Raw genomic sequence first — 25,887 nt, forward strand, 5'->3', positions numbered from 1 at the left:
TTTTGCGCTTTTAGTAAAATTTATGTAATGTATGATTAAAGTTAGGTTCTATTTGTAAATGTATGAACTATGGATAACTGAATTTACATCCTAGGGATGACACTTATGATTCCATTATATCAGTTAAAATTATTATCATCAATCATTCCGTAGCTGGTGTCTAGAATTTCTATAAATGGAGACTAAAACAACATATATTAGGTTTATGTAGGGAAACTGAGTCCCAGAGTCCCTGATATCTAAATGTTTATAGTAATGCTACAGAAACAGTGATATTTAGTTTGCTACAGCTATTTGAAACTGAAAAGTAGGTCACAAATGGACTAATCCTCAAAGAGATGTATTGTATATCTGAGTATGTTTCTCCCTGCAAATGAGTTATAAGAAGATAGACCATACATCATAGTGGAGTTTCCCTTAGATGTTCTTTTGCATTAGAATTTAAAATTAGTGCATCACTTACCCTTGTCCCCCACCCTTTCAATAGGACTAGAGTTAACCTTAGTATCTTCCTCTTAGCCCCCAAATCTGTGAATCCATCTCAAAATAGGTTAGAGGCACTCCATCCTTCCCTGACTTCAGAAATGAGGTAAAACTCCTTCTCTTTAAAAAAGCAAAATGCAGTTGCCACACTGGAGGACCTGTGATTTAGATCTGACATTCAGAGTAAAGCTTATACCTCCACCTTCCCTCTGGGCCCTGATTAGTCCAGTAGCAAAGGATAAATTAAGCCTGTTTATAAAGCAGCCCTTTTTGTTCATTTTTTCCTGTCTCTTTTTTTTCTCTTCAGTATAGCTGTATTAGGATGGTTATTCAACTTATTTCATTTGTGTAGTCAAATATGCAATCTGTTTCACTCACATTGTATTGCCCTATAGAGTTCTTACTACATTCATCTAATTTCACTGTTACTACTTATTGGCTATTCAATGTAGTTATTGGATTTTCTGGATTTTTATTTGTTATTCAGTGGAATAACTGTACTTCATGTAACTATGCACCTGTGCTTAGTCTGAAAGAGGCCCACACGGATCACTGCTCCATTCTAGTTAAGAAAATTTCTTATGAGTGATGCAATAAATCAGTATTTAGTTTCCTACTCTTAATGTCTGTACAAAAGAACTAATAAGGTAGAATAAAAGCCCTGAAAATATAGAGTCAGATTTGTGTTTTTATTTATGCATGCAGTTTCAGGGAAAGACAGTTCAGTAGAAGGGAAAATATAGTCTTGCTGGCTAAGCATGAGATGTGCAAAAATAGCAGTCCTGAAGAGAAAGCTATAGAAAGTTCCTTTCTCAAGGGAAACATATGTATACTTGCAATGGAATGCTACATAAAGAATAGACAGTTAGGCACTGTGAGACACATGCAATACAAGGCTTAAAAACCAAAGCTAAAGAGGTGTGTAAAATGTTACAGTATTTTGGTATTATTAGAAAATACTTCAGACATGATCAGTTGAGTCAGTTAAATTAGGTTTTGGACTGACATGCAAAAGGTCTTTGCAGTACAGACTCTTGAGTCTGAGCACCGAAGTCAGGTCAAATAGCCAGCATTATTCAGAAAGATAAGACTGTTTCAGTTAATATTATTCAAGAGAATCAGACTATATGTGCAGAACCTTTGGATATATTTAGCGGCACTGTTATATTTATTAGCACTGTTATTGTTATCCAGCATTCCAGAATATTATATTTGGATGTTGTTGATCTTCACTGTACATAATAAAGCATTCTTAACGGAACTGCAGCATGTGCAGAATTCATTCTGAAAAGTGCAAGAACACTTGGCCCATAAATGAGAGACTGGCTCCTGTTCAGCACAAGTGTGGGTAATTACCAGATAAAGATATTCATCCCAGTCTCATTTCAGTTGTTTCCAGTTTATTCCAGTGTACTACAGTCTTATGAATTCTTTCATCCAGACATTAACATTCTCTGTCAGCTGCAAATGTTGGTACTTACATATTATCACAACCACATTCGGAGCAGGAGAAGCGGCTCATTTCCAAGCCCTTCTCCTGCTGAAAAAATATTGTCAAAGTTACTTGGGAAGTGTCGCACCTACTCATTTATAAAACTGAGTACATTTTTACTTCCCTGTGTAAGACTGCTGTATTTTAAAAATTATGCATACAAGGTGTGACAGTGACAGTTGTCCGCATTGGGCACCCTGAAGCTTGAGGTTAATTCATCTGTTACTCTTCTACCACAAGTGCAGAGCAGCAAAAACAGCAAGACCCGCTGCTGTAGGGCACCGGTAATGTTAATTGCTAGTCTTATTGTATAATTGAGAACCGTCATTCATTTTTGAAAGGGCACTCCTTGTGCATTTTGTGTGTTAACAATGAGTCTGCACATATAAGGTAAGTACCTCTGTTGCATTGTGTCCCATTGTCCCTCCTTAATTATCTGCATTTACCAAGTGAGGCTTAAATATTTGAGGGAGACAACCAGCTGTGTGTTCAGACTTTGTGTCTCATTTGGGGGAAATCACTGAAACGGTAGGGCTAGAAACAAGGTTTCCTTTAGTAAAAGTCCCTGCTTACTCATTCATCACAGATTATTGCCTTCGGACGTGACAGTTGAAAATTGTCGTTAAAGGATGCTACCCAGGGAGAGGCATTTTTCCCTTATCCCTCTTCAGGGCTCAAAAGCAATGTCACAGAATAGTAGTTAGGAGTTTACACACCCCGTCTGAGGTTAACATTAAACATTTCGCCAAAACATCACAAATTATCCCAGGCCCATAATGTGGTTGCAATAATACGTAAGTACCCAAATGTTTATTTTCTATTTTCTTCCCTATCTATAATTCTTGGAAGAAATTTTAGTTTTTTGAGATTAGCTGTAAACTGTTTGATTTGTGTTATTTTTAATAGTACTCTTTACAGATTCAGTATTAAAATACTTAAGCAAAAAAATGTATACACTTATTCAGGAATTACAGGGTAAAACTGAAATTAGAATTAAAGTAGAATAGGGCTTAATCTTTGTGAAGCACAGAACATATGACTCAGGCAAGTCATTTATTTGAAATGTACTTTTGCACATATTCTAGCAGATTCATTTGAAATTCTTCTGTAGTAAAATAACCATATTGTATGATATCTCTGAGGAACTTACAATTGGCTGTTGCTGTAGCACTGTCCGTTCCAAATCACCTTGCTCCCAGAATTCACTTGCAACCATCAGGGCAACCTGGAAAGATAATGCAATAAATGAAAATTTACATGTAGGCATATACCAATTCAAAGCATATATGCATATGTATTTATAATGGCAGTTATATAAAGGCACAGTATATGCTGTTTTATCAATTATTTTTGATGACTACAAATAGCATTTTGCAATTTTACAGCTGACATCATTACATGTGCTGGAATCCCTAAAATCTACTATAAGTGGCAATAATCCAAGTACACTGGTTACATATGGAAGTCTGTAACACAGCAAATAAGTGGTGGGAGCTAAGGAAGAATGATGTTTGCATGCACTTAAGGGCACACAGGGCAGTTCACTCTCCCTGGCAGGGACAAAAGGATTTGATGTTCATGCTGAGGGAGGGTTAGGGCTACTTGGAGGGAATACCCCTTGTGGAAATGAGGTGTCATGTTCTGCAGGCAGACAACTCAGTGCCCCTTCTAAGTGCCTTGTTGGGCACACAAGAGGTTAGGGATGTGGTATAAACAAGAAGACCTTCAAAAACCCTTGAGGGCTGTCTGGATGATGACTTTCTTGGTTGGCTCTTGTCCAGTAGGGTAGGGAATGTATAGACAAAGTGGGAAAGAGACATTCCCACGTTTGATAAAAAAACAAATAAAGAAATTAATCTAGCAGTGCTGATGACCTAGTTACAGTACTGTAAAATAAAGGTCAGTGGAGTATTACATGGTTTGGTGCATGGTTCATCCATGAGTTTAGATTTATATCTAGTACTGCTATGTGGCGCTAAAGTGTGCTATGCCTTTTTTTCTGATGGCACCAAACTGGATGCATAGTTGTAAAGATGATGTAGTAGTTTGTCTCGGGCATTTATGTTGATTGAGAGGTTAGAGATTTAGAAAGTAGAGATCGGTTTACTGAAGTGGAAGTTTTTAATTCAAGGCCAAGAAACTAGTAAGAACATAATAAATGGCTGTCATACTGCTAGAGTAATATGAAAAAATAAGGTTGATAAAGCATCTTTGAAGATTATTTTGGTGTTGAGTAACATCTCAAAAAGGAGATACAGATAAAGGACCCAGTCTGATTTTCTGTAGATGTTGACAGTCAGACTCCCTCAGGGATCTTCATCTAAATAATGACATGGGGTGAAGTGTTTGTATGATGTGCATATAAAGTTGCAAAGTTATACGAGTCTGTGTTCAAATTACAACAAATATTTGAAAGCCTTGGATAGGCTAAATTAATGTTAGAAACTACAAGGGCAACACAATAATAATTGTTAACATAATTAGTATAATAGCAGCACCAGGGAGAGGAAACAGTTTTGAAGAGGCTTCAGAAGGCACAAACTCAAGCCAGGGATTAGGAGGTTTAAAAAAAGAAACGTAGAAGCAATTACATCACAGAAAGGAAGCAAACAAAAGGAATACTCTTCCAGGAGTGGTAGTTTCTTGTATATGAGTGAACTAGTTCATATGTAAAGAAGGTGTGCACCAGAGGCAGCTTATCTTGCAAGGGCAATCATACAGTAGGGTATGATAGTAGTGATAGTGAGACAGATCTGAATAAAACCTCTTATATACCTGGCTAATGTTTTGTATTCTTGTAAAGTACTGTTTGTATATTCTGGTGTTCTCTTAGTTCTAACTAGCAATAAATATCTATATGAACTCACCTATGACTTGTTAAATGAATGTTTTAACAGAAATGCAAAATGGTATTAAAATAACATTCAACAGATGTAAAACAATAAATCCCTATAGCGAATTAGTGCATCTACAATTCCTTAGTTAGGTGTGATATTTTGACCTTACTAAGATATTCAAAAAAGCAGTACCAAGCTAATTTAAGGTAGCAGACTCTAAAATGAATAAACTTAATTTGGATCCAAGCCAGGCCCACTGCATGACTTTCTGCTGTACATTCCTTTGTGTTCCTGTACTGTCTCCTTAAAAGAAATCTGTGATCTCAGTGGACTTACCTGAGTACATATAACTGTGTATACAAGCAGATGCTGTTAAATATTAAATGTGTTAATCATATTTCTTATAATATCTTGTTTTTGAGAGAGTATAACTTCAGAGCATGGTGTTTTCAGAAGTATTAGAGACAAAGAGATCAAGGACAAATGGGTTTCCAGTGGAGTGGTAGCTAGGCATAGGTTTCCCCTAAAAAGTCTGTAAGATACTGAATAAAGGTATAGTGCTTCCAGCCTTTCCTTGTAGCTCCTGGTCTTTAGTCCTGTGATCTTCTTGGTTAGGAATCTCTAATAGATCACTGGGGACATTATACCCAATAACTGGTTTAATCAATGCTGACCTCTAAAGAGATGATGACCTTTTTAGATCTTGATGATATGCTCTTGGTAATCAGTTGTGCTAACTAGAAGGATTTCTTGATTACTGCTGTCACATGATGGTCAAAATACAATGAGTTTCCAACCCAAAGTCCAAGGTTCCCTAATTGCATTTTCATTATGTAGTGGTGCACTGGCAAAGCAGTATGGTATGGGGAAGGGTTGTCCATCAAATTCACTGATACTGTATTTTTAGCACATAATTTTATTTCAGTTTAAGTACATCCAAAGCATAAAATTTGGCAGGAATACCACAGCTTCACACAGTAGAAGTATTTATTTGTAAAAATGGAGCAGATAAGCGCTTTCACGTTGAAAAAACAACACTTCTTCAGATCATAAAAACACAAACTCACAGTTCAGTTTAAAAACAATTAGATGTTCCATCAGCTATGTTAATTGATCACTTCATTAAACCAATTTCCTCCCTTTCAGTACAGGCTTTAAAGGGACACAAGCATTAATAACAGGATGTTTATCAGTCTTTAGCCTTAAGATCCATTTAAGTTCTACTGTTTCAGTATAGTTAGTGAGAACATCCCTCCCCACATGCACTATTTGTAGTACTCTAAAAATAAACTCATGTCCAGCATTTTCTTTAATATGTTTAGCTAGTGCATTGTTCATATTGCAAGTCCTAATTTCATAAGAATGACTAAAACTTCTATCCTGTAATCTCGTATTAGTTTTACCAACATAGAATCCTGTACAGGACTTGCATGTAGCTAAATAAATCACATTTGCTGTATTACAATCTGCATAGAATCTGGGAGTAAAAATATATTTCATCTGTGGATGTTTAAACACTTGTTCATGTGAAATATATGTACAGATTCTGCAATGCTTGTAACTGTATGTGCCGAGTCTGGCAGATAGCAAGTTACTTGACCTAGTATTGGAATTCACAGTGCACAGTAGTCTTTTCAAGTTTAAAGTATTTTTATACATAAAAGAGGGATTGTTCCCAACTATTTCAGCTGTCTTGTTGTCACTTATAAGTATTCCCCAGTTTTTGTTTTTGTATAATATTACATACAGAGCCTACATCATTTGTGTACTTCACACCAAATCTGAGTTTACTGACAAAGCTCCTATCCTTATGTGCACTAGAAGCACGTCTAGAGAAATATGGGGTAGCAGTGTTTTTTTTCTATCCTTGACCACCGTCTCCTTGTGCTGTATCAAAAGGTCCTTCTTATAGCCCCTTTTCAAAAAAATGTTGACTCAATGCATCAATGTTTTAAGGAAATGCTTCCTCTTGTGTGTATAGCCTAGAGGCTCTCATGTATTGGCCTATTACTACATTAGGATATATATGCCTGTGGTGCATACTATCAAAGGACAAGTAACTATTTTAACAACATCCCTTTTGGAATAAATTGGAATCTATCCGACCCATTTGGTTAACCAATAATCATACATCCAAAAAATCTCTCTCTTTCTGTGACATGGACAAAGTAAACCTCAAACATTCAGTGGTATGGTTAATGGAGTGAAGAAAACCATATAATTCTTCTTGCCCCCCCCCCCCCCCAAATAAAAACATCATCAAAACAAAGGTAAAATCTAATGTGTGGTCTGTATATATTGTTGTTGTCAAGCACAAATTGTTACTCCCATGATTTCATTTATTTATTTTTATTTTATTTTACATTTGTTAACCGGGAAGGTCCGACTGGATATATGTCCATTTTCAGTGGAGGCCCGGGGAGAAAAGCTCCATACAGTAGAAATAAGACAGACAACATAATACACTGGGAAATCCAATAGAGAAACACAATCCAGAGAAATTCTTCATAATTACATAGAGACAGCAGAATAATATTTACATAATTACATATTGAAACCATTCCATTATAAGAGTAATTCAGGTTGTATAATGTATTTGTAGGTCATTTTTGAAGTTCTTAGGTCAAGAATCAAGAGGTGCGTATATAATTGTGTTACATCTTATACATCTTAGATTTTACTTAATCATATGGCAGTAGAGTAATATAGTTAGAATTAGAGGCACAGTTATAAAGTGTGGGGAGTTAGTCAGGGATAGAGCAAGGACAGAGCCATTGTGATGTGAAGTATTGAGTAAGGTATTTCTTAAATTGGGTTGGAGAGGGTTGTAAGGTTAGTTCTGTAGGGAGAGAGTTCCAGACTTTATCAACTGAGTTCATAAACAGAGCTTCTCCAGTTGAGTTGTTTGCTTTGAAGGTGTAGGCTAACATTTTGTTAGAGGATCAGAGAGTTTTAAGGTTATGGTAGGGGGTGATGAGTATATTAAGATTGGGTGTCCATTTGGTCTGATAGAGAATCTTGTGGGTGATTATTAGTTGGTTGGTTATTAGAAGGTTAGGTAGTTCAAGCCAGCTTAGTAGTTTGAGATTGTGGCAATGATGGGTCCTGTAGGCAGAGGCAGTGGCAAATCTGGCAATGTGATTATAACAGGTTGTGAGCTTGTTCAGGGAGGTATTATTCAGGTTGGTGAATAGAGGGGAGGCGTAGAGAAGTGTGGATAGAAGACGAGTGCGAGCAAGGACAGTTCTGGCAAGGGGAGTTAAGAAAGGTTTGATTCTATGTAGAGAGCCAAGTTTTTTATTTACTGTTTTGATGGTGTGGTCGATATGCGGATCAAACTTTAGGTTGTTGTCGACTATGACTCCTAGTAGTTTGATTGAGGGGTCTGGTGATATAGTAGTGCCATTGTTAGATGTGATGGAGAAGGTTAGAGAGGAAGTCCTACGGGATGGGGAGAACAGCAGCAGTTTGTTTTTTTTGGGGTTTAATATTAGACGATGATAGAGGAGTCAGATTTCTACCATGGTAAATGTGCTTTGAGATAGTGTCTGTAGCTCATCTGAGGTTGTGGCAGAGCAGATCAGGGTGGAGTCGTCTACGTATTGGATACAGGTAGTGTCTGGTATTACTCTATGCAAGTCATTAATGAAAATGGAAAATAAGAGGGACCCTAAGATGGATCCTTGGAGGACACCAAGAGTTATAGGTAAGAGGGTAGATAGGTTGTCTTTCCACAGGACTGCCTGTTGCCTACCTTCCAAATATGACTTAAACCATTGTATAGCATGGGTGTCTAGGCAGAGTGTTTCTAGGGTTTGCAGGAGAAGTTGGTGGTTTACCATGTCGAAAGCTTTGGAAAGATCTAGGAAGATGGCTGAAAAGAGTTTATTGCCATTATGGTTATGATTTATGGCATTGGTGAAGTACAGTAGGGCAGAGGTGGTATTGTGGTTTGGTCTGAAGCCATGTTGATAGTTTGAAAGGTAATTGTTATCAAGAAGATAGGCTAGGAGTTCTTTTTGGATACATTTTCCCGGATTTTGGCTATGGGAGAGAGTATTGATATGGGTCTGTAGTTTGAGATGTGAGTGCAGCTGCCTCCCTTGTGGATTGGAATGATATGGGATACTTTCCAGGTAGTGGGAATGGTAGATTCAGATATAGATCAGTTGATCAAAATGGATATAGGGTAGGCTACAGTATCAGTTGCTTTTTGTAGGTAGTCTGCAGGGAGGAGATCAGCGGCAAGGGTAGTTGGTTTTAGTTTTGAAATTAGAGTGAGGAGGTAGTCTGCTGGTAGGAGATCAGACAAGGGTAGTTGGTTTTAGTTTTCTAATTAGAGTAAGAATAAATGAAGTTGAGATTGGTTGAAATTTAAAGGTGGTTTGGGTAGTGGGTGTAAAGGCAGAGGGATTTATTAGACTGTGGGCTAAGTTATTGACTAGGTTTTGGATAGTTTCTGTAAAGAAGCTGTTGAAGGAGTTGACTACTTCTGCTGGAGAATGTGAGTTGTAAGCTGAGGGGACAGGGGTGGTAGATTGTCCTGGATGGAGCAGTGCGTTTAGAGTTGCCCAGAATCTATTTGGTTTGTTCTGGTTTTTGTGTAGTAGGTTGTGATAGTAGTTCTTTTTGTTGGTAGTGACAGATTTTTGTGTCATTCCTTAATTGTCTATAATGGAGTTGATCTGTGAGGTTTTCTGAGGTACGCCAAGTGGTCCAAGCTTTATTTCTTAGTAAGATTTTTTGCCTAGTTGCAGCTGTAAGCCAAGGGTTGCTTTTGGGTTTAGTCCTAATAGTACGAGTTGGAGCATGGCTGTCTAGGATGGATAAGGATTTAGAGTTAAAGTATTGTACAGCTTCTTCTAGTGGGAGATGCTTTAGAACAGACCAGTTGCAAAGCTTAAGGTCTGTTTGAAAGTTCTTTAAGTTAAAATCTTTCTTGTTTCTGATTGTTTTATAGGTGGGTTGTTTGTGTATTTCAGCCTTTTGCTTGATGATATAGGTGATCACTTATGTCATCGGGCAAGGTTCCAGCTTTATACGTGAGTGGGTGATTGTTAATAAGTATCCAGTCTAATATAGTTTCTTTATTGTTAGGTTTAGTGATTCTGGTGGGGGAGGATATGAGTTGTGAGAAATCATAAAGGTTAATGTGGGAAGTGGGGGGTTCTGAGGAGCATGAGTACAAGTCTATTAAAATCTCAGAGTACAATGGTTTCCTGGGGATAATTATTTGATAGCCAGCTTAGTATGTCCTCAAGTACTGGTATGTTTTCCCTGGGGGGGATGTGGACACAGATTATATATGTATACTTTTGCTTTTATTGATGTGTAGTTTAGTAGTAATTAATTCAGCGGTAGTATTTTGGAAGGACTGATGGCTGTCAATGGTTACTTCTAGCATGGATTTGTTGAGTACAGCTACCCCCCCCCCTCCCTTTTTGGCAGTGCGGTCATGTCTAAATATATTGTAACCTGATGGTATGACTTCACTATCTAAGGTGCTTGGCTTGAGACAGGTTTCAGTGAGACAGAGAACATCAGGAGAAAGGTGATCTAGTAGGGCATGGAGGTGTTGAAGTTTATTATTTATGCTTCTGATATTTAGATGACTTACTAGAAGTGAGTTAGGAGGTCTGTTTATGGTATGGGTTATAGGGGATGGAGTAGTGTTTTTGGTAGAGTTAATGGTAGGGGATGGACCTGGGTTTGGGTGGATGTCCCCATCCCTAGTGAGATTAGTTTGGTATTTAATGATTAATTTCAGAATCTTATAAAGAAGGGTTTGGTATTTTTTTAGTTTTTTAGGCTGATGTAGCGGTTTCTAATAGTACTTATGAGGTGTTTGTTTGGTTAGTTATGGGGGAGTAAGTTGGTGTTCTAGATTATTAGGTTTGGGCAGTGTGATAGTATGGCTTCTTGGGGAGGGAAAACAATGAATCACTTGTTGTTCATATAGTGTTAGTAAGTAAGGGATAAGCAATAGTGGTATGATGGAGTAGGTCAAGAATAAGTTGCATGAAGGTAGTTTTGGGGCCATGGCAAGGTGGGGTGGATGTGATGGGGTTTAAAATAGAAGGAAAGTGATTGGTGTGGGTGTTGTGGTTAGTTGATTAGGTGTTAGGAGGGGGTATGGTTAGTTGATTGGGTGTTAGGAAGTGGGTGTGGTTAGGCAGTATAAGTGTAGAGGTGCTGGGGACAGGTGGGAATTGGAGGCAGGGTAGAGGAGCAGAGGGAGCCCGCAGGGCAAATGGAATGGGAAGAGACAACAAGAAGTGAGGACTATAAAAAACTATCAGAAAGTACCGCTCGTACTCTTAAAGTTTGGACTGGAGCTATGTTGTGGGGGAAGTGGTGTAGGCAAGATGTAAGTATAGGTAGGGTGGTTCAGGATATGGAGGTAACCCAGTGCAATGGCATAATGTGGGAGCCAGACCAATTACTGCATTTGCATAGGAATTTGCACAGGGGGTGCCCATGGCCACCCCCCATTTTTATGCATAGAAGCAGTCACCACACAAAAAACATTATTCTTTAAAACAAGTCCAACAAGCAGCAAACCATATCAACCTGACTGTTGTCAAAATTCTGTGTGTGTGTCAACTGTTCTCTAATGGTATCAAAGCCATGCTCATTTGGGATGCACTTAAATAAATTCTTTACATCAAGGGTCGCAAGAAAAAAACCCTGTTATATTACCACAACTCTCCAAAAACATGAATAGGTCAGTTAAAAATTGCTCAGTGCCCCTGAGTACAATAGAGACCGAAGCCAACATTGTCTTAAGCTTATTTTCCACATATAGAGAGCATGTTTGTGTGACCCATTCTTCCTTTGACACAACCAAACTTAGGGGAGGTTTAGTCAAAGGTTTATGAACCTTGGGAAGACCCTTTATCAATGGTATCTTAGGTTCAGTCACATACAAAAAATCAAGTTTCCATAAATAATTCATATAAGGCACTATGTACATAATCAATGATAGATCTTACCCTATCCATGTTGATCTGCAGGGTCTATATTAAATTCTCGAAAACTGTTGAATCTGACATTGTCGACACGAGAATAGCTAAACTGCAGAACATCGAACAAGAAAACGGAAATCTCCATAAGGGTTTAGTTTTTTTTTTGTTGTTGTTGTTTTCATTTTATTTTTTTCTGAACATTCGATGTTTTAACAGTTTGATCACTAAAGGTCGACCTTTAGTGATTCGAACTGAAAAATATTCGATGTTCTAATATAGACCCGATCTGTACATCTGTTGTATCCTCATTCAGCGTGGAAAGCATACTCATATTATAATCTTTATGATTCATGACTACTATAGACCCTCCTTTGTCAGAGGGTCTGATGCTCAAAGCCTGATTATTCTTTAAATCATTTAGGGCTTGGTGCCTACTATAGACCCTCCTTTGTCAGAGGGTCTAATGCTTATACCCTGATTATTCTTTAAATCATTTAGGGCTCGGTGCTGTGATGCTGTTTAATTATAATAGCTCTTAGCCCTTTCTCCATGCATGGATTCACATAACTCATTTTCACACATTTTTATAAAAAGCTGTACATTTAAAGGTATACATTGAACAAAAACACTGGGCCATCTGAATCACGGTCTGTTAGTAGCATCATTATTGTCATTAAACATTAGTTTGAAAGTCAAATTATGACAAAAAAGTCTTAAATCAGTCAGAACATCACTCACTTCTGATTGTACAGAGGGAATAAAACTGAGTCCCTTATTCAGAATAGATAGTTCTGCTTCAGTCAAAACATGGTCAGAAAGGTTATACACTATGCTATTCATCTCTTCATCTTGTGTATTCCTTGTGGGCGCTCATTGGAATGTTTCCTCTTGTGGCACCCTCTGCTGAGCGAATGAGATGACTTCACCATGGATGAAAACCCTGTTTCTCAGTTGGTCTTTCTTTTGGTCTGGCTTCCACATTATGCCATTGTACTGTGTTACCTCCAGGCATCAAATTACTTGATAGTGGACCATCATTCACTAAAGGGTTATTCAATGCAACATTATGTACACTGTACACATCACTTCTTATGGTATCATCATCTGCTCCTTCTATATCCTGCTCCAGTCTAGGGTCTTGATTTTCTGGCACTACCATATTATTCTGGTCAAGCTCAGGAGCCCTTTGCTGGCCACCCCTCTGCTCTGTTGTTCTTGGCCATACAAAAATGTGGCCAGATACAAAGTGATTATAGTCTCCTATTAGTTTTCCAGTTTTTATACGTTGAAGTATCAATTCATAATTAAACACATTGGTGAAAGTATTTTCTAGAATATGCATATACCTTTCATCCTTAAAGTGCTGCTCAATATTTAATCTGCATGCTTCTACTGCCGCTAATAAACTTTGCTCACAAGGCAGAAAATATTCAATCAACATATTGATGTATTTGAATCTTAACTCTAAGTTCATTTGCTGCCATTGTTTAAGTCTGCATGCATTTCATCATAACTAGGCATACAAAGAACTCTTAGTCCTCTAGGGATGATTTTATAGTGCAGACAAGCCTCCAGATGGAGGTGTTGCCATTGTTGTCTCTTTAACTTAAACAAATTGTCTTCCAGTTCTCTTACAAGTTTCAAAAACTCAGGGAAGTCATTACTTACAGGTTCTTTCTCTTTAACAGTTTCCACAAAATTAAGCCCAACAAATGGATTCTCAGGTAGGTTTATTACCTTATTCCAGTGAAGGATAGAGCTATATTTGGTTGGTGTGTTAAAGTAGGTAGAGGTTGTGATTAATTGAGTGAATCTGTGAAGACTTATGCTAGAGATAGGGGAGTCAGTGGTTCAGGTTTGCCAATCTATGTTGATGTCACCTAGAATTATTGTTTCATAAGACACATAGTGAGAGATCCAGGACAGAACACGTTCAAGTATGGGGGTGTTATTGCTGGGGGAAGATATAAATGGCAGGAATTGTAATTTGTTTGAGAATGTTAAGTTTGCAGTTTACAATTAAACTTCTGCAGGGTGAAAGTTGGGGAGTGTAATAGACAAGTGGATAAGTTAAATTGGCCAGAGTAAATTATAGACACATCTCCTCCTTCTTTATGGGGCATGTCTTAGCAGAAAATGTTGTATCTAGGAGAAATAATTTCATTGTCAGAGATATGGGATTTAAGCCTTGTTTCAGTGAAGTAATAAGGTCAGGAGAATAGTGTGAAATCCACGTGTGGAATTCAGTGACTTCAGAGTATATGTTTAAGTATTTGGAGGAGGAATTGGGATGGGGGAGAGGAGAAGGTGTCATTAGAGAGAGAGAAGTCAGGGCCAGGATTGGGTTGAATATCTCCTGATAGGGATAATCTTTTGTGGCAGAATAGTAGTGTAGGAAACCTAGAGCTGAAGTTGTGGTATTTAAGCCTAGTTTTGAGGGAGAGTGAGGGGTGGAGGACTAGTTTGATTTTAAATAAGAGTGGGTTAGCAAGGTTGAATAGAGAGGGTATTATTAAGAAAGGCATGGGTGTTTTAGAGTGTTTTAGTGGGTGAGTAAGAGTGGGAAGGAGGTTTCTGGGATGTAGGCCAGTTTGATAAGAGGTCATGTGGGACAGTAGAAGAAAAAGTGTGGTTGAAACAGAGATGAGAAGCATGCTGAATGGGGGGAGAGGCAGTATGAGAGGAGGACGTGTGAGAGAAGTTAATTCGAGTACAAAAAAGTGGGGGATGTGTGAAGGCAGAAGTGGATTTAACAAGAAAGGGAGACTGGTGATTAGATGGGGTTGACATGAAGATGATAGAGGTGTGGAGGAGTTTGGGCAGTAGAGAATAAGTTAGTTAAGAGTAAAAGGGGTGAAGGGCAGAGGGAGGTACTGTGTGTGTAGGTGTGGAGGTTAGTTTTAAGTGGTAGGTGTGGGCAGTTGGAGGGGGTATGGTATGGTGGAGGGATGGGAGATGTGATAGGAGAGGGTGAAGAGGAAGTGAGGGTGAATGGAGCAGGCAGACCCAGACCACCAATGAGCCTGTGAAGAAAAACTATCTGTCAATGAGAGTTCAGATCAGATCAGTGCCAACGTAGAGGCATTTTCAGTAGCAAAGATCAGCAAATTTCAAATCAAGGGTTATGTGCTTTGCAGATGAAGCAGAGTTTTATAGTGTTATGCAAGTGCCTATGTGAAAGGTAGCTGCTATTTAGAAGGAGAAGGGGGCTGTGAAGAGGAAAGCTAATAGCAGTTGTAATTAACAAAAAAAGAAAAGGCAGCCTGGGAACTACATACTACTATAGTGGAAGAAGTTGGGGGGGGGGGCTCGGGGAGCCATCCCTAGCAAGTGTGCATGCCACTTAACTAATACACCTGCAAATGAAAACATTAAGTTAAGAATTAATTTAAAGGGCAATAACACATATTATTATCAGTAAATAAGTGTTCCCATTAGCAGGGCAGGATCCTATGGCTAACATGTGAGTGAATCTCTCAGTGTCAGTGCTCAGAAATGTAACAAATCCACTTGAGACGGCTATGTGAATTATTATTAGTAAATCAGTGTTCCCGATAGTAGGATACAAGCTGGTGGCTAAGATATGGGTGAATCACTCAGCGTGAGAGCTCAGAAAGGGAACAACAACACTTCAGATGGCAATGTGAATTATTATCAGTAAATTAGTGTTCCCGATAGTGGAGCACATTCCGGTGGCTAAGATATGGGTAAATCACTAAACATCAGGGCTCACAAAGAGAACAAAAGCACTTGAGATGGCTACATGAATTATTATCTGTAAATCAATGTTCCAGATAGCAGGGCATGATCCTGTGGCTAAGATATGGGTGAATCACTCAAAGTCAATGGCTCAGAAAGGGAACAAACATGCTTAAGATGGCTACATGAATTATTATAAGTAAATCAGTTTTCCTGATAGTGGCATGATCTGTTGGGTAAAACATCAGTGAATCACTCAGCATTAGGTCTCAGAAAGGGAAGAAACATACTTGAGATGCCTACATGAATTATTATCAATAAATCAGTGCTCCCAATATCAGGGCACAATCCAGTGGCTAAGATATGGGTGAATCACTCAGTGTCAGGGCTCAGCAAGGTAACAAATGCACTTGAGATGGCTACATGAGTGGTGAACAGACTGCAGGGAGGATGTGTTGGGGAAAAGACTGACTGACACATCTAGTTTTAGTTTTTTGTGTTCTTTCTCAGCTGGACCACCTTCTGTGCAGAGTTTGCATGTCCTCCCTGAGGTAAAGTGAACTTTAAAGACATGCAAGTAGGTGCATGTGTGTGTATGTGTGCGTGTGTGCATGTGTGCGTGTGTGCGTGTGTGCGTGTGTGCGTGTGTGTGTGTGTGTGTGTGTGTGTGTGTGTGTGTGTGTGTGTGTGTGTGTGTGTGTGCCTTCTGTGAAGGTTGGGCACTGGGCTGGCAACTCGACATCATAAAAATCTACTGCTCTACTGCCAATCAATAGCGGACCAGTGATCTGCTGTGGCAACCCCTTAACAGGAAAAGCAGAAAGACTTTTTTTAATTGTTAACACTGTGGGAGTTATATATCTGGCAACCTGAGTTCCATGTTCTGCCTTCTACATTGATGAAACAAAAGGAAGGTTGAGAGATAGAACATACAAACATTTGTATGATATAAAGATAAAGAAAAGATGTGCAACAGAGTGTGCCGAATTTAAAAAAATATATATTTATTTTTCTTATTGACAAGGTGATTCACAATGTAAGAGAAGGGCATGGTGAAAATTTATTGGAATACAAAGAGCTAAGTTAGCAAATTAGGTTAGATGCCAACAATGACCCTGTTTTAAATGACACGTTGTCTTTAATGAGTGTATTGAAACAGAGGTCATTAAAAGTATAAACAGCTGGTTAATGAACTGAGTTGCCAAATTATTCCTTATTTAATTGGACAGATGAGAAAATTGCAATGTAGTAGTTGCATGTGAATTTCCATGTGAATTTTTATTGTTTTCTTTTTTCTTCTCTTTTTAGCTGGTGTTTTTACTTAAGGGTTAAGATGTTGTGTTTATCCATATTAATGAAGTCTTGTAGTTTTGAATTTGATTGGATGATAAATGGTTTATACTGGTGATTTAATTTAAAGAAGGTGCACTCGGAAGAAGCCTTGGTTTGTAATAGGAATGAAAGTACTTAGCACTGTATGCTTTCTAACATCAAAATGGGTCAAGTTGGTTTATTCTACTGTCACCACCATTTTTATTTTTATTTTTTAATTAATGTTTTATCCGTCACTATTTTGTTACTTATCTGGAAAAATAAATGCAGTCTTAAGAACCTTGGACAAGGTTTTTAATGAAAACAGCAGCTTGGAATAAAATAGTAAACGTTTCTCACAAAACCATTTTTTTCAATACAGTGATTGAAAAAATATCTTGGCATGTATGCTATACTGTTTCTGCTTTTTGAGCTTTTTTGTTAGTTAATTAAAGCTCTAATCCATTTCCCTGTGCCTTGCTTTATTTTTTCCATTTTATTTTGTCGATTGTGGCATTAGGGTCACGTACTATTTAGCCTTTCTGTTTGGTCTTTTTTGTTTATCTGCCTTAAAAACTGCAGTACTTCAAGCTTTTTATCATGTTTAGTGAATACAATTCTTTAGAAATAAAATATCAATTAGATGTGCTTTTAAATTTTTATTGTTTTATAATTACAGCTGTATTCTGTACTGCAAGATAATAGGTTTTCAGAGCAAACAGAGATATAAGACAAAATGTTGTGTGCAGATTGCTTTTTAGTCTTGAAATGTATGGTGATAACCAAATTGTCTATGGAAATTTCAATGGAAATGAATAAAATAAAAAATAGAATGTAAGATATCACCAAATAAAAAATAGACTGTAAGATGATCACCAATCTATGAGTAGTAATATTATATGGACAGCTCTGAGGAGTAAAGGGATAAAACTTTGACTAAGCCCCACATGACCCACTTTTGATTAGAATTGTCAGAAAGTGGAGGAGCTACCAGGCTAGAAGCTGGAGTGAGGTAGTAGAGATAGGCTTGATTACTTTGGGGAGTGGATCCTGAAATCTGGTCCTTTGGAAAGGATCCAGTGCATGTGGCTTGCATAACAGTGCACTGCAACCGATGGTGGCATGCACTGAAGCATGCATATATCAACTAGCTGTAGGGCAGAAGCAGATGTCAAAGTCACAATATATTTTAAGGAATTCCTTAAAGCAGAACATTCCTGAGTCAGCTACTGATGATGGCCCTCCCTTAGGCACCTGACTCCCACCTCTCCAATGGAAATGAATGGGCTACTGGGCTCTCCTCCTGAAGAAGGACTATATAAATCAATAAGGTAACTATGGGAGAGATTAGATAGAGTGAGACCAGAGGTTAAGAGTGTAGTGTACTTTACCTTACTCTGAACTTCCCATGGCTTGGTAATAGCTGATAAATCACAGCCAGTCATCATCATAGCCCTTAATAAGATAAAAGAAATGGATTAGTCGAGCACAATACGAAAACAAGAAAACATACTTGTATTATAATACATAAAACTTTGCTCACATAATTATTTCCTTTTTGGTCGGATCAGATGTGACATATTTGATAATGTCTTCTTCAGACTGCATTTGTTCAGCTGCATCAACAATCTTCTGAAACATAGTCCTTTTCCTGCAAAAGATATTAACATATACCAAATCAGATGGAAGTCAATCATTAAAAATGTAAACCACATCTGTACATATGGAGATCTTGTTCGGTTACCTTACTGCAGAAGGGAAAACACCTCTAAATCTGAATAATAATTATTTTGGGGGATGAAGCATATACATTGTAACTCACCTGAAATGAGTTAGTGAAACCATCTACATGAACTAAAAACATGATTACTTTATGAAGTATCTTTTTGCTGCAATTAACATGGTATGTCCCTCGGAGATCTTGGTATTATACCTTTAGATATGTGGAATTTTAAACCTACTATAATACTCTACATGCATGATCTTAGCAATGTTGATAAATATTATTTTAGAAATGCTTTGTACGTAGTTAGGATACACTAAATTTGACTGATTCTTTAGAAAAGAAAAAATAATATACTGCGGTGTGAAACTGTTTGCTTATGGCAGTGAAATCAATTAACTGAATTTATTAATTTATGGTTGTAAAGTATTCACTTTGGGAGAATGTATACCCATCAAGCCTACAGGGAAGTCTTTTTGTGTATGTTGTGAAATTATATTTTCACACTGATGGCCTTTATGTGACCCAAGTTATACCATTGTTTCCTAAGATAAAGCTTATGTGAATTTTACCAGATAGTCTGTATGTGGACTAATGTGCAAGGAATAGCTTTGGTACTTGCACTGTGCCTCAAAAGATACAGATATATTTCAGTTTTTCTGTATTTTTGTCTGTATATCTAATATCTTCATCCTTTTTTTATAACATTTACTAATGTTTTTTTTTTCTTTTTTAAGTTACTCTGTATTTCATAAATTTTATTTGCCCCACCAAATCACTTTTACACATTCACCACATTGCACATATTTATATTTATATATTTATTTCTACAGTGATCCTAATAAGGAACACTGATAAATGGATGTGGAAATTGTTTATCTGACAGACATATAGATATTTGTATTGCTGTTTTGTGTGTATCAAACACTTATTGACACTCTGTGCACATCATCAGGTAAAATGCATCAGATCCACTCACAACATGGAGGAAAGAGAAAAGACGTACTCACACATAAACTACACACACAAACCTCCCAAAACAGTTACAGTCAGCAAACAAACTAAAACTAGAATTAAGAAAGTAAACTGAATAACAATTAAAATATGTCACAACTTGTCAAACAATAATATGTGAAACAGACACAAACGTCTACATTAAATAACACTAAAAGAAATAACTGTAGTTCAAACAGATTCTTAACATAACCCTTACTGTACTACTAAAATACCACTGAGTCACAAAAAATAAAATATACTTTAGACGTGCTGTAGATATCCGCCCTTGAGAAAGCTTATTCATAAAAGCCTATGCAAACATTATGAAGACATATTCATTGTAAACTATGTATTTTACATTTGCCATTGAAATAAAAGTAAATATTAATCCAGACTAATGATATAGACATTGAACAATGGAGCCATAGTCAAGATGGCAGCCTAGAACTGTAGTTTGGTACTGAGAATTTTGAATAAACTGAAAAAAGTTTGTGTCTAGTTGCAACAGTAAGATAAACCCTTGCCAATGAAACCCTCCAGGAAGAAGCTACAGGGATATGTAGGTCCCAGATCTATGGAGAATAATCTGGATAAGATCTTAAGTAGGCTGGATGTCCTGGCTGGAGAAGTGGCAGGCATAAAGAATGATATAGGCAGACTATAGCCTGAAGGATAAGAAGAAATTCAGTCTTACAAGTGTTTCAGGGAAACTAAAACAGCAGCATGATTATCTTCTAATTTATGATCACAAACTGACAGAAATGTGGACTGAGCTCAATACTTTAAAGATTACTGAAGCTCTAGAGAATGGGGCTCAGCAGTATAATGTATTGCTGATCAGATTAGAAGCATGCATACATTTACTTCTGAAAAGGCCATTAGGTCTTTGGATGTGCTGCAGGCTTATCTCCAAAATGTTTGACCCTGACGACCAAGTTTTTGACAGTAATGCCATGATTCTTTGTGACATGTTCCTAGATCGAAGCTACCCACCAGATATTTTGTTGAATTTAAGTGAGTGGGTGAAATGTCAGAGGCATGTACACTATAAACCCTTGTTGTGTTATGGGGTGAGTATTGAAGCAGGGAAAATCAGCAATGACAGCAACCTTTCTAGGGCCATGGTGTTAAGTTATAGTAGGGACATAACTTCCTTAACGAACATTATTAGTTTCCATTGGAACACTGTTTTTGGTGCATTTGATCTTATGACCAAATTGGGGATGAACCCTTGGTTTGTTTACAAAATCAGTTTTAATTTAAAGACTGTGCTTGAAATAAACCATAGCAGAGGTACAAAATGTACAAACAAATTGGATATGAGGCACAGTGGGGCATATAAAGCATGCAGATTTATATTACAAGGTACCCATTTTTCGGTAGCTGATTTCTCAAGAGTGATTTCACTTAAGGGGAGTTACAACTGTAATAACAAAGTGGTAGTGTATTTGCTCCTTTGCGCCACCTGTCATGCATTTTCTTTAGGTAAGACCGAGGTGCCCCTTAGAAAAAGGATTTACCAACACACATACGCTATCCATATGAAAGACAGTAGAAATGATTTATAAAAACATTCTATGGTCTGTACTGACTTTAGAAAATGTTCTTTCTTTTTTGCGAACTGGAAAAGGTCCCACCCCCAGTTGGGGGAGGTGAATGGGGGCTTTCCTTGGAGAAAGAGAACTTTATTGGCAGATTATTCTTAATGCTGCAAATACCCCAGGTATTATTAATGCTATTTCTATAGGATGTGTTTTGAAGAAGAAATCTCTTACTTTAACAATTGTTTATTGGTTTTATCACAGTTAATATTAAATTATTGAAGGAGGTAGTTTTTAATGGTATGTTTCTCTTTAAATCTGGTTTCTTTTTGTCAAAATTTGTATTTAAATAGCAGGAAGTGATGTAATTTATTTTAACTCTGAGGAAATTCTGTTAATTTTGAGAACAAAAGTGGTTAATATTTTAAAACAAAAGAAGTTGTCAACATTTTTGGAGTGGTGTTTTGTTATTTTTATGTTTTTTTCATATTTTTGCATTAATTATGCAAATAATACATACAGGAAATAAACGTGTATAATAAAAAAATGCACGCAAACATCCTGTAACAGAGAACTGATACCAGTTATCCCTAATGTGCTTTAATATTAATATTTTTTTGTTTTCCAGTCTATATGTCAGAGAGAAACTAAATAAATGTAGTTTAACAGTCTTTAGCTAACTTTACATGGTGAAACAAACAAAATCACATCAGTAACGTTTCCATGATAGTGCTGTAAAACATTTTGCACTTACTATAAGGAAGGACGAATGACTGTGGCTGTCTTGTCATATTAGAAGAATCAGACTGTTGAGTGGGAAGAACCTAGCCACTCTTAACATTTATTGGGAGGGTACTACATGGACTTGTGGGACCTGTAGGTGAAGCAGAAAATTGCTACATGGCATATTAGTCTTCCAAAATCGAAGGAGAGAGAAGTATCAGGAAATGATGAAAGTATTTCACTCTGTAATGACAAGGTAGCCATTACAATCAATCAGTAGGAAAAACAGCCAAATCATCAGGCAGATTAAGTGTCTGGGTAAAGGAGCCGAATGAAAGCTGTCAGTAATGATAAGCAGTAAGATCAGATCCACAATGGAAACTAATCACCCATAAAGGATGGCTGAATGGGGATGTCAGGTATTGCCATCTATGCCAGGAGAAGTAGGGTAGTGGATGTGCAATATATGCCAGCACAGCTAGCTGGAGTTTTGTAAAGAATTATATGTCATTTGTATATCAAACTGATTTGTACAGATGCTTGTGTCAAAATGTAGCAACAGTGTGTCCTGCTGGACAGCAAAGATATACACCTGTATGTCAGACTGTATAAAGAGAAGAGGTTAATCTCAGTCCCGCTAACTTTGAAATATAGTTGGAAATTAAATTACCTGGTAGGCCATAAAGATTGTACCTTGCAGTTCTGATTGCAACCAGAGACGAAATATCTGGGAAAACAAGGACTAGGAATCCAGCTGTATTGTCTCTTCCAGGGAACTAATTGCTACCCTGGAAGAGTGATAGTATTGAAATGGTTTTATGACTTCCAGAAGCTGCAACAGATCTTAACAAAGCTCTATGTGTGTGTGTATTATTGATATATATGTGCGCATTTCTGGTTCAATTGCTAGTAATTGGGGGTAGTATGGGAACCAGAAGTCAGATGACCAGATGTGTGTGATGTCATTCTGTAATCCAGGGCTAAAATGATGTTTGAATACTAGATGAAACTGAAATCTCATGGCAGTCTGCTTTTGGAACCTGACATAGAAGGATCACTCTCCTACTTCATCTTGCATTGCTCAAGTAAGTGACTGAGGAATAGTAATTCTTTAGATCAGCCAGGAAACTATTATGAGATTTGTTAAGTACTCGTCTTCTTTATCTGTGTGAACCTGTTCATCTGTGTTATTTTAATATTTCCTGTGGTTGAAACTCTGGTGTTTATTGTAAATAGATATTCTGTATTTTCATGTTCTTTTATTATTTGTTATTAAATACATTTAAAAATTTTCATTGTGGCTGGTCCTTTAGAGAATATTTTAACCTTTGAGAGTACTCATATCTATTTGATGACTCTGTGGCCACCCCTGAAAGCCTTACTTCATTGGTCAAACACTATCATTTGTATTAATATTAATTTCAGTCAATATAATTGTGTACCCTTGAAAGAGCCTTAGATTAACTGGCTTTGGAGTGTCTGGTGGCAGTGCAGCTAACTTATAGTCTGGGCAGAAGGGGGCATAGCTAGCAAATCTGTGACAGCCTTTCCCAAGGGTGTGTGTGTGTGTGTGTGTGTGTGTGTGTGTGTGTGTGTGTGTGTGTGTGTGTGTGTGTGTGTGCATGCGTGCATGCATGTAAATCTGATTTCCAAGAGTGTGTGTGTGTGTGTGTGTGTGTGTATGTCAGCTGTTTGGAGCAAGGGCACAAAGCACTGGTTTCACAGAGAGGGTGCTGGAGGACTTGGCTTGGACACTCAGCTGAGGGCTCAACTCTATAGCTGTGCCAGTGGGAAGTCTTATTGGTGACCTGGAGGGAGACAGAGGGAGAAATCCAGACCCCAGACTGTGTTTGATGTGTGCTCTTAAGGGAAATTGTGCCTGATGCAGAGAGCTGCATGTGGAAATACTGTGTGTATCTATTTTTGTTCCAAGTAAACATCCTTGTCTAGTGTTGGTGGTGAGGATTCAGGCTCCTTGATTACTGGCCCAGAGAGGGGACTTCATAAGGGAGAAGAAGTCTGTAATTAGTTTGAGATGAGGCGAGCTTCAACATAAAGAATAGTCAGAATAGGAAATGAAAGGTCTTGTGTCCAAACAAAAGAACTGATAAGGAAATTCAAAGAAGTGAGAAGTAACCCTGCTCTAATGATACAAGATTCAGTAAGAGAATAAGGACATAGTATGTTTGGATGCATCTCTGCAATACTGCTGATAGCAAATGAGAAAAACAGTGATAAACATCAGCCTTTGATTCCCTTCATAGCTGATGTTTTGGGGATTTAATATCAGAGTAATTTTTAAAGCATTTATGGCTTCAAATAATTTTGCAGTGATTGCAGACTATGTACAAAACTAAAGTTGTGACCACACACAGCAGCAGGTCTGCCAGTGAAAATAAAGCATGCCGTTTGATCCCACTATATTCCTCAGAGGGGAAACTAGTTTTTTAAGAAACAAAGAAGCAATAGCTCACCTTAATCTGTTTACTTTTAAATTTTTAATCTCTTTTTATCTATAATTATTAGAATCAAAATAATAGTATGTAACCATCTGCATATCATAATAAATGAATATCACAATAAATCAGTCTACACTAAAGAAGTGACCTTTGCATTTGATAAATTTAAAGCATTAGACAGAGTATAATTTCCTTTTATTGCCAGTCTTTTTGAATCATATAAATTTCCCACTGCATATATCCATATGATTTCTAGTCCATATAAAGTTGCTTCAATTCAGTTCTTTATCAAAAGAGTCCTTCACCCTCTATCCAAATTGTCAGTGGTACCAGACAAGGCTATACATTATTACCGTATCTTTTGAACTTGTCTCTTGATACACCTTTTAGTATTGACATTATGGGCATCAAATCCAATGCGGTTGAAGCACACGTGACACTATTTGCTGATGACATATTAATCTAATTAGAACATCTCTTCATTTCTGTACGCACATGCTTAATAGTATCAGTCAACACACTTTGGTATCCCTAAACATGTAAAAAAAGAAACTTCATTGTGTCCTCTAAGAAAAGTGTTCAGATTATTTGAACAATTGGACTATGTGACATTTCCATCTCCTTTTCATCCCTTAACTATATTGGTATTGCTTGTATCTCAGAAGTAATGTTTTTCTTGTCATTTATTTTTGGAAAATGCTAGAACAATATCAGACAAGATCTTTCCAGATGGTCAGAGTTACATTTTAACCTCTTTGCTCATTACAAATTAAACATTTCTACTATGCTATTTTTCTTAATCAATCTTACCAAAGTCTCAAGGTAAATTTTAAACAAAAATACACCAACTCACACTAATACACAATGTCCAATCCAGTATCAATGAAGGCTCTCCTCCGTATAAAAACCATAAATCACCAGGATATTCTTCAAAAAATTCAGATAGTGGCAATAATCCAAAGAACGAAAGGTGACAAAAATAATTTATTGATATAAACCACACACAATTCGGACAAACAGATTAAGCGCTTTCATCTCCTGCACGGAGACTTCCTCAGAATCCATTTCGTCATCTTAACAGTACTGATCCATAACTTCTGATAAATCGGAAGTCACCAAACACCAGATAAAAGTGCAGCAGCCCACGTCGTACCCACCCGTTCAACAGAATTACTGCCTAAGTCACTCGTTAAAGCAATGCAGAGTTCAGAAACAACTTGAGCGGTAGCTGCTCTTACCGGAACAAAACTTTTTTTGCACTTGGTAATTTCTGTCCACAGTATGCCACACACCAGGAGTTCAGTTGCTTTTTGCAGCAGTTACCTCACACCCCAGTGAAAGGAACAAGGAAGAAGAAAAAAAAAAACCAGTAAAATTGCGGATTCACGAGAAAAAGGAACGGCCCCGTACCACTTCCCCAAATAGAAACAAGATACACAGTCTCCCCGCAATGGCGGAAGGGAAATGGAACTACTGGCCCAGCCCAAAAATGCTATAGTCAACTGTGGAGCGGAGAAAAAGGCATAGCAATTTAGAACAGCTTTAAACTGTATTTTAAGTTTGATCTATCCTGTTTTACAATATTCTAATTTCCAGACCCCAACAAATCATATCAGTGTAATAATACTGATGAGCAGGAGCACAAACATTGTATTTGT

At 37.4% G+C, this 25,887-nt stretch overlaps 1 protein-coding gene across 1 annotated transcript in view; it reads right to left on the reverse strand.

The window, feature by feature from the left end:
* Positions 1 to 25,887, reverse strand: part of PDE6C (phosphodiesterase 6C) — a 537,951-nt gene that overhangs the window by 33,630 nt on the left and 478,434 nt on the right. Inside the window, exons 17-19 of the mRNA XM_044055635.1 lie at positions 18,331 to 18,438; positions 18,179 to 18,242; positions 3,126 to 3,200 (exon numbers count right to left, since the gene is read on the reverse strand). Of these exons, the coding sequence (XP_043911570.1) occupies positions 3,126 to 3,200; positions 18,179 to 18,242; positions 18,331 to 18,438 (247 nt within the window). The remainder of the gene's footprint in view (positions 1 to 3,125; positions 3,201 to 18,178; positions 18,243 to 18,330; positions 18,439 to 25,887) is intronic.

This window comes from Protopterus annectens, chromosome 14.part0 (genome assembly GCF_019279795.1).
Source record: "Protopterus annectens isolate FY-2018-M chromosome 14.part0, PAN1.0, whole genome shotgun sequence".
Lineage (NCBI taxonomy): Eukaryota > Metazoa > Chordata > Ceratodontiformes > Protopteridae > Protopterus > Protopterus annectens.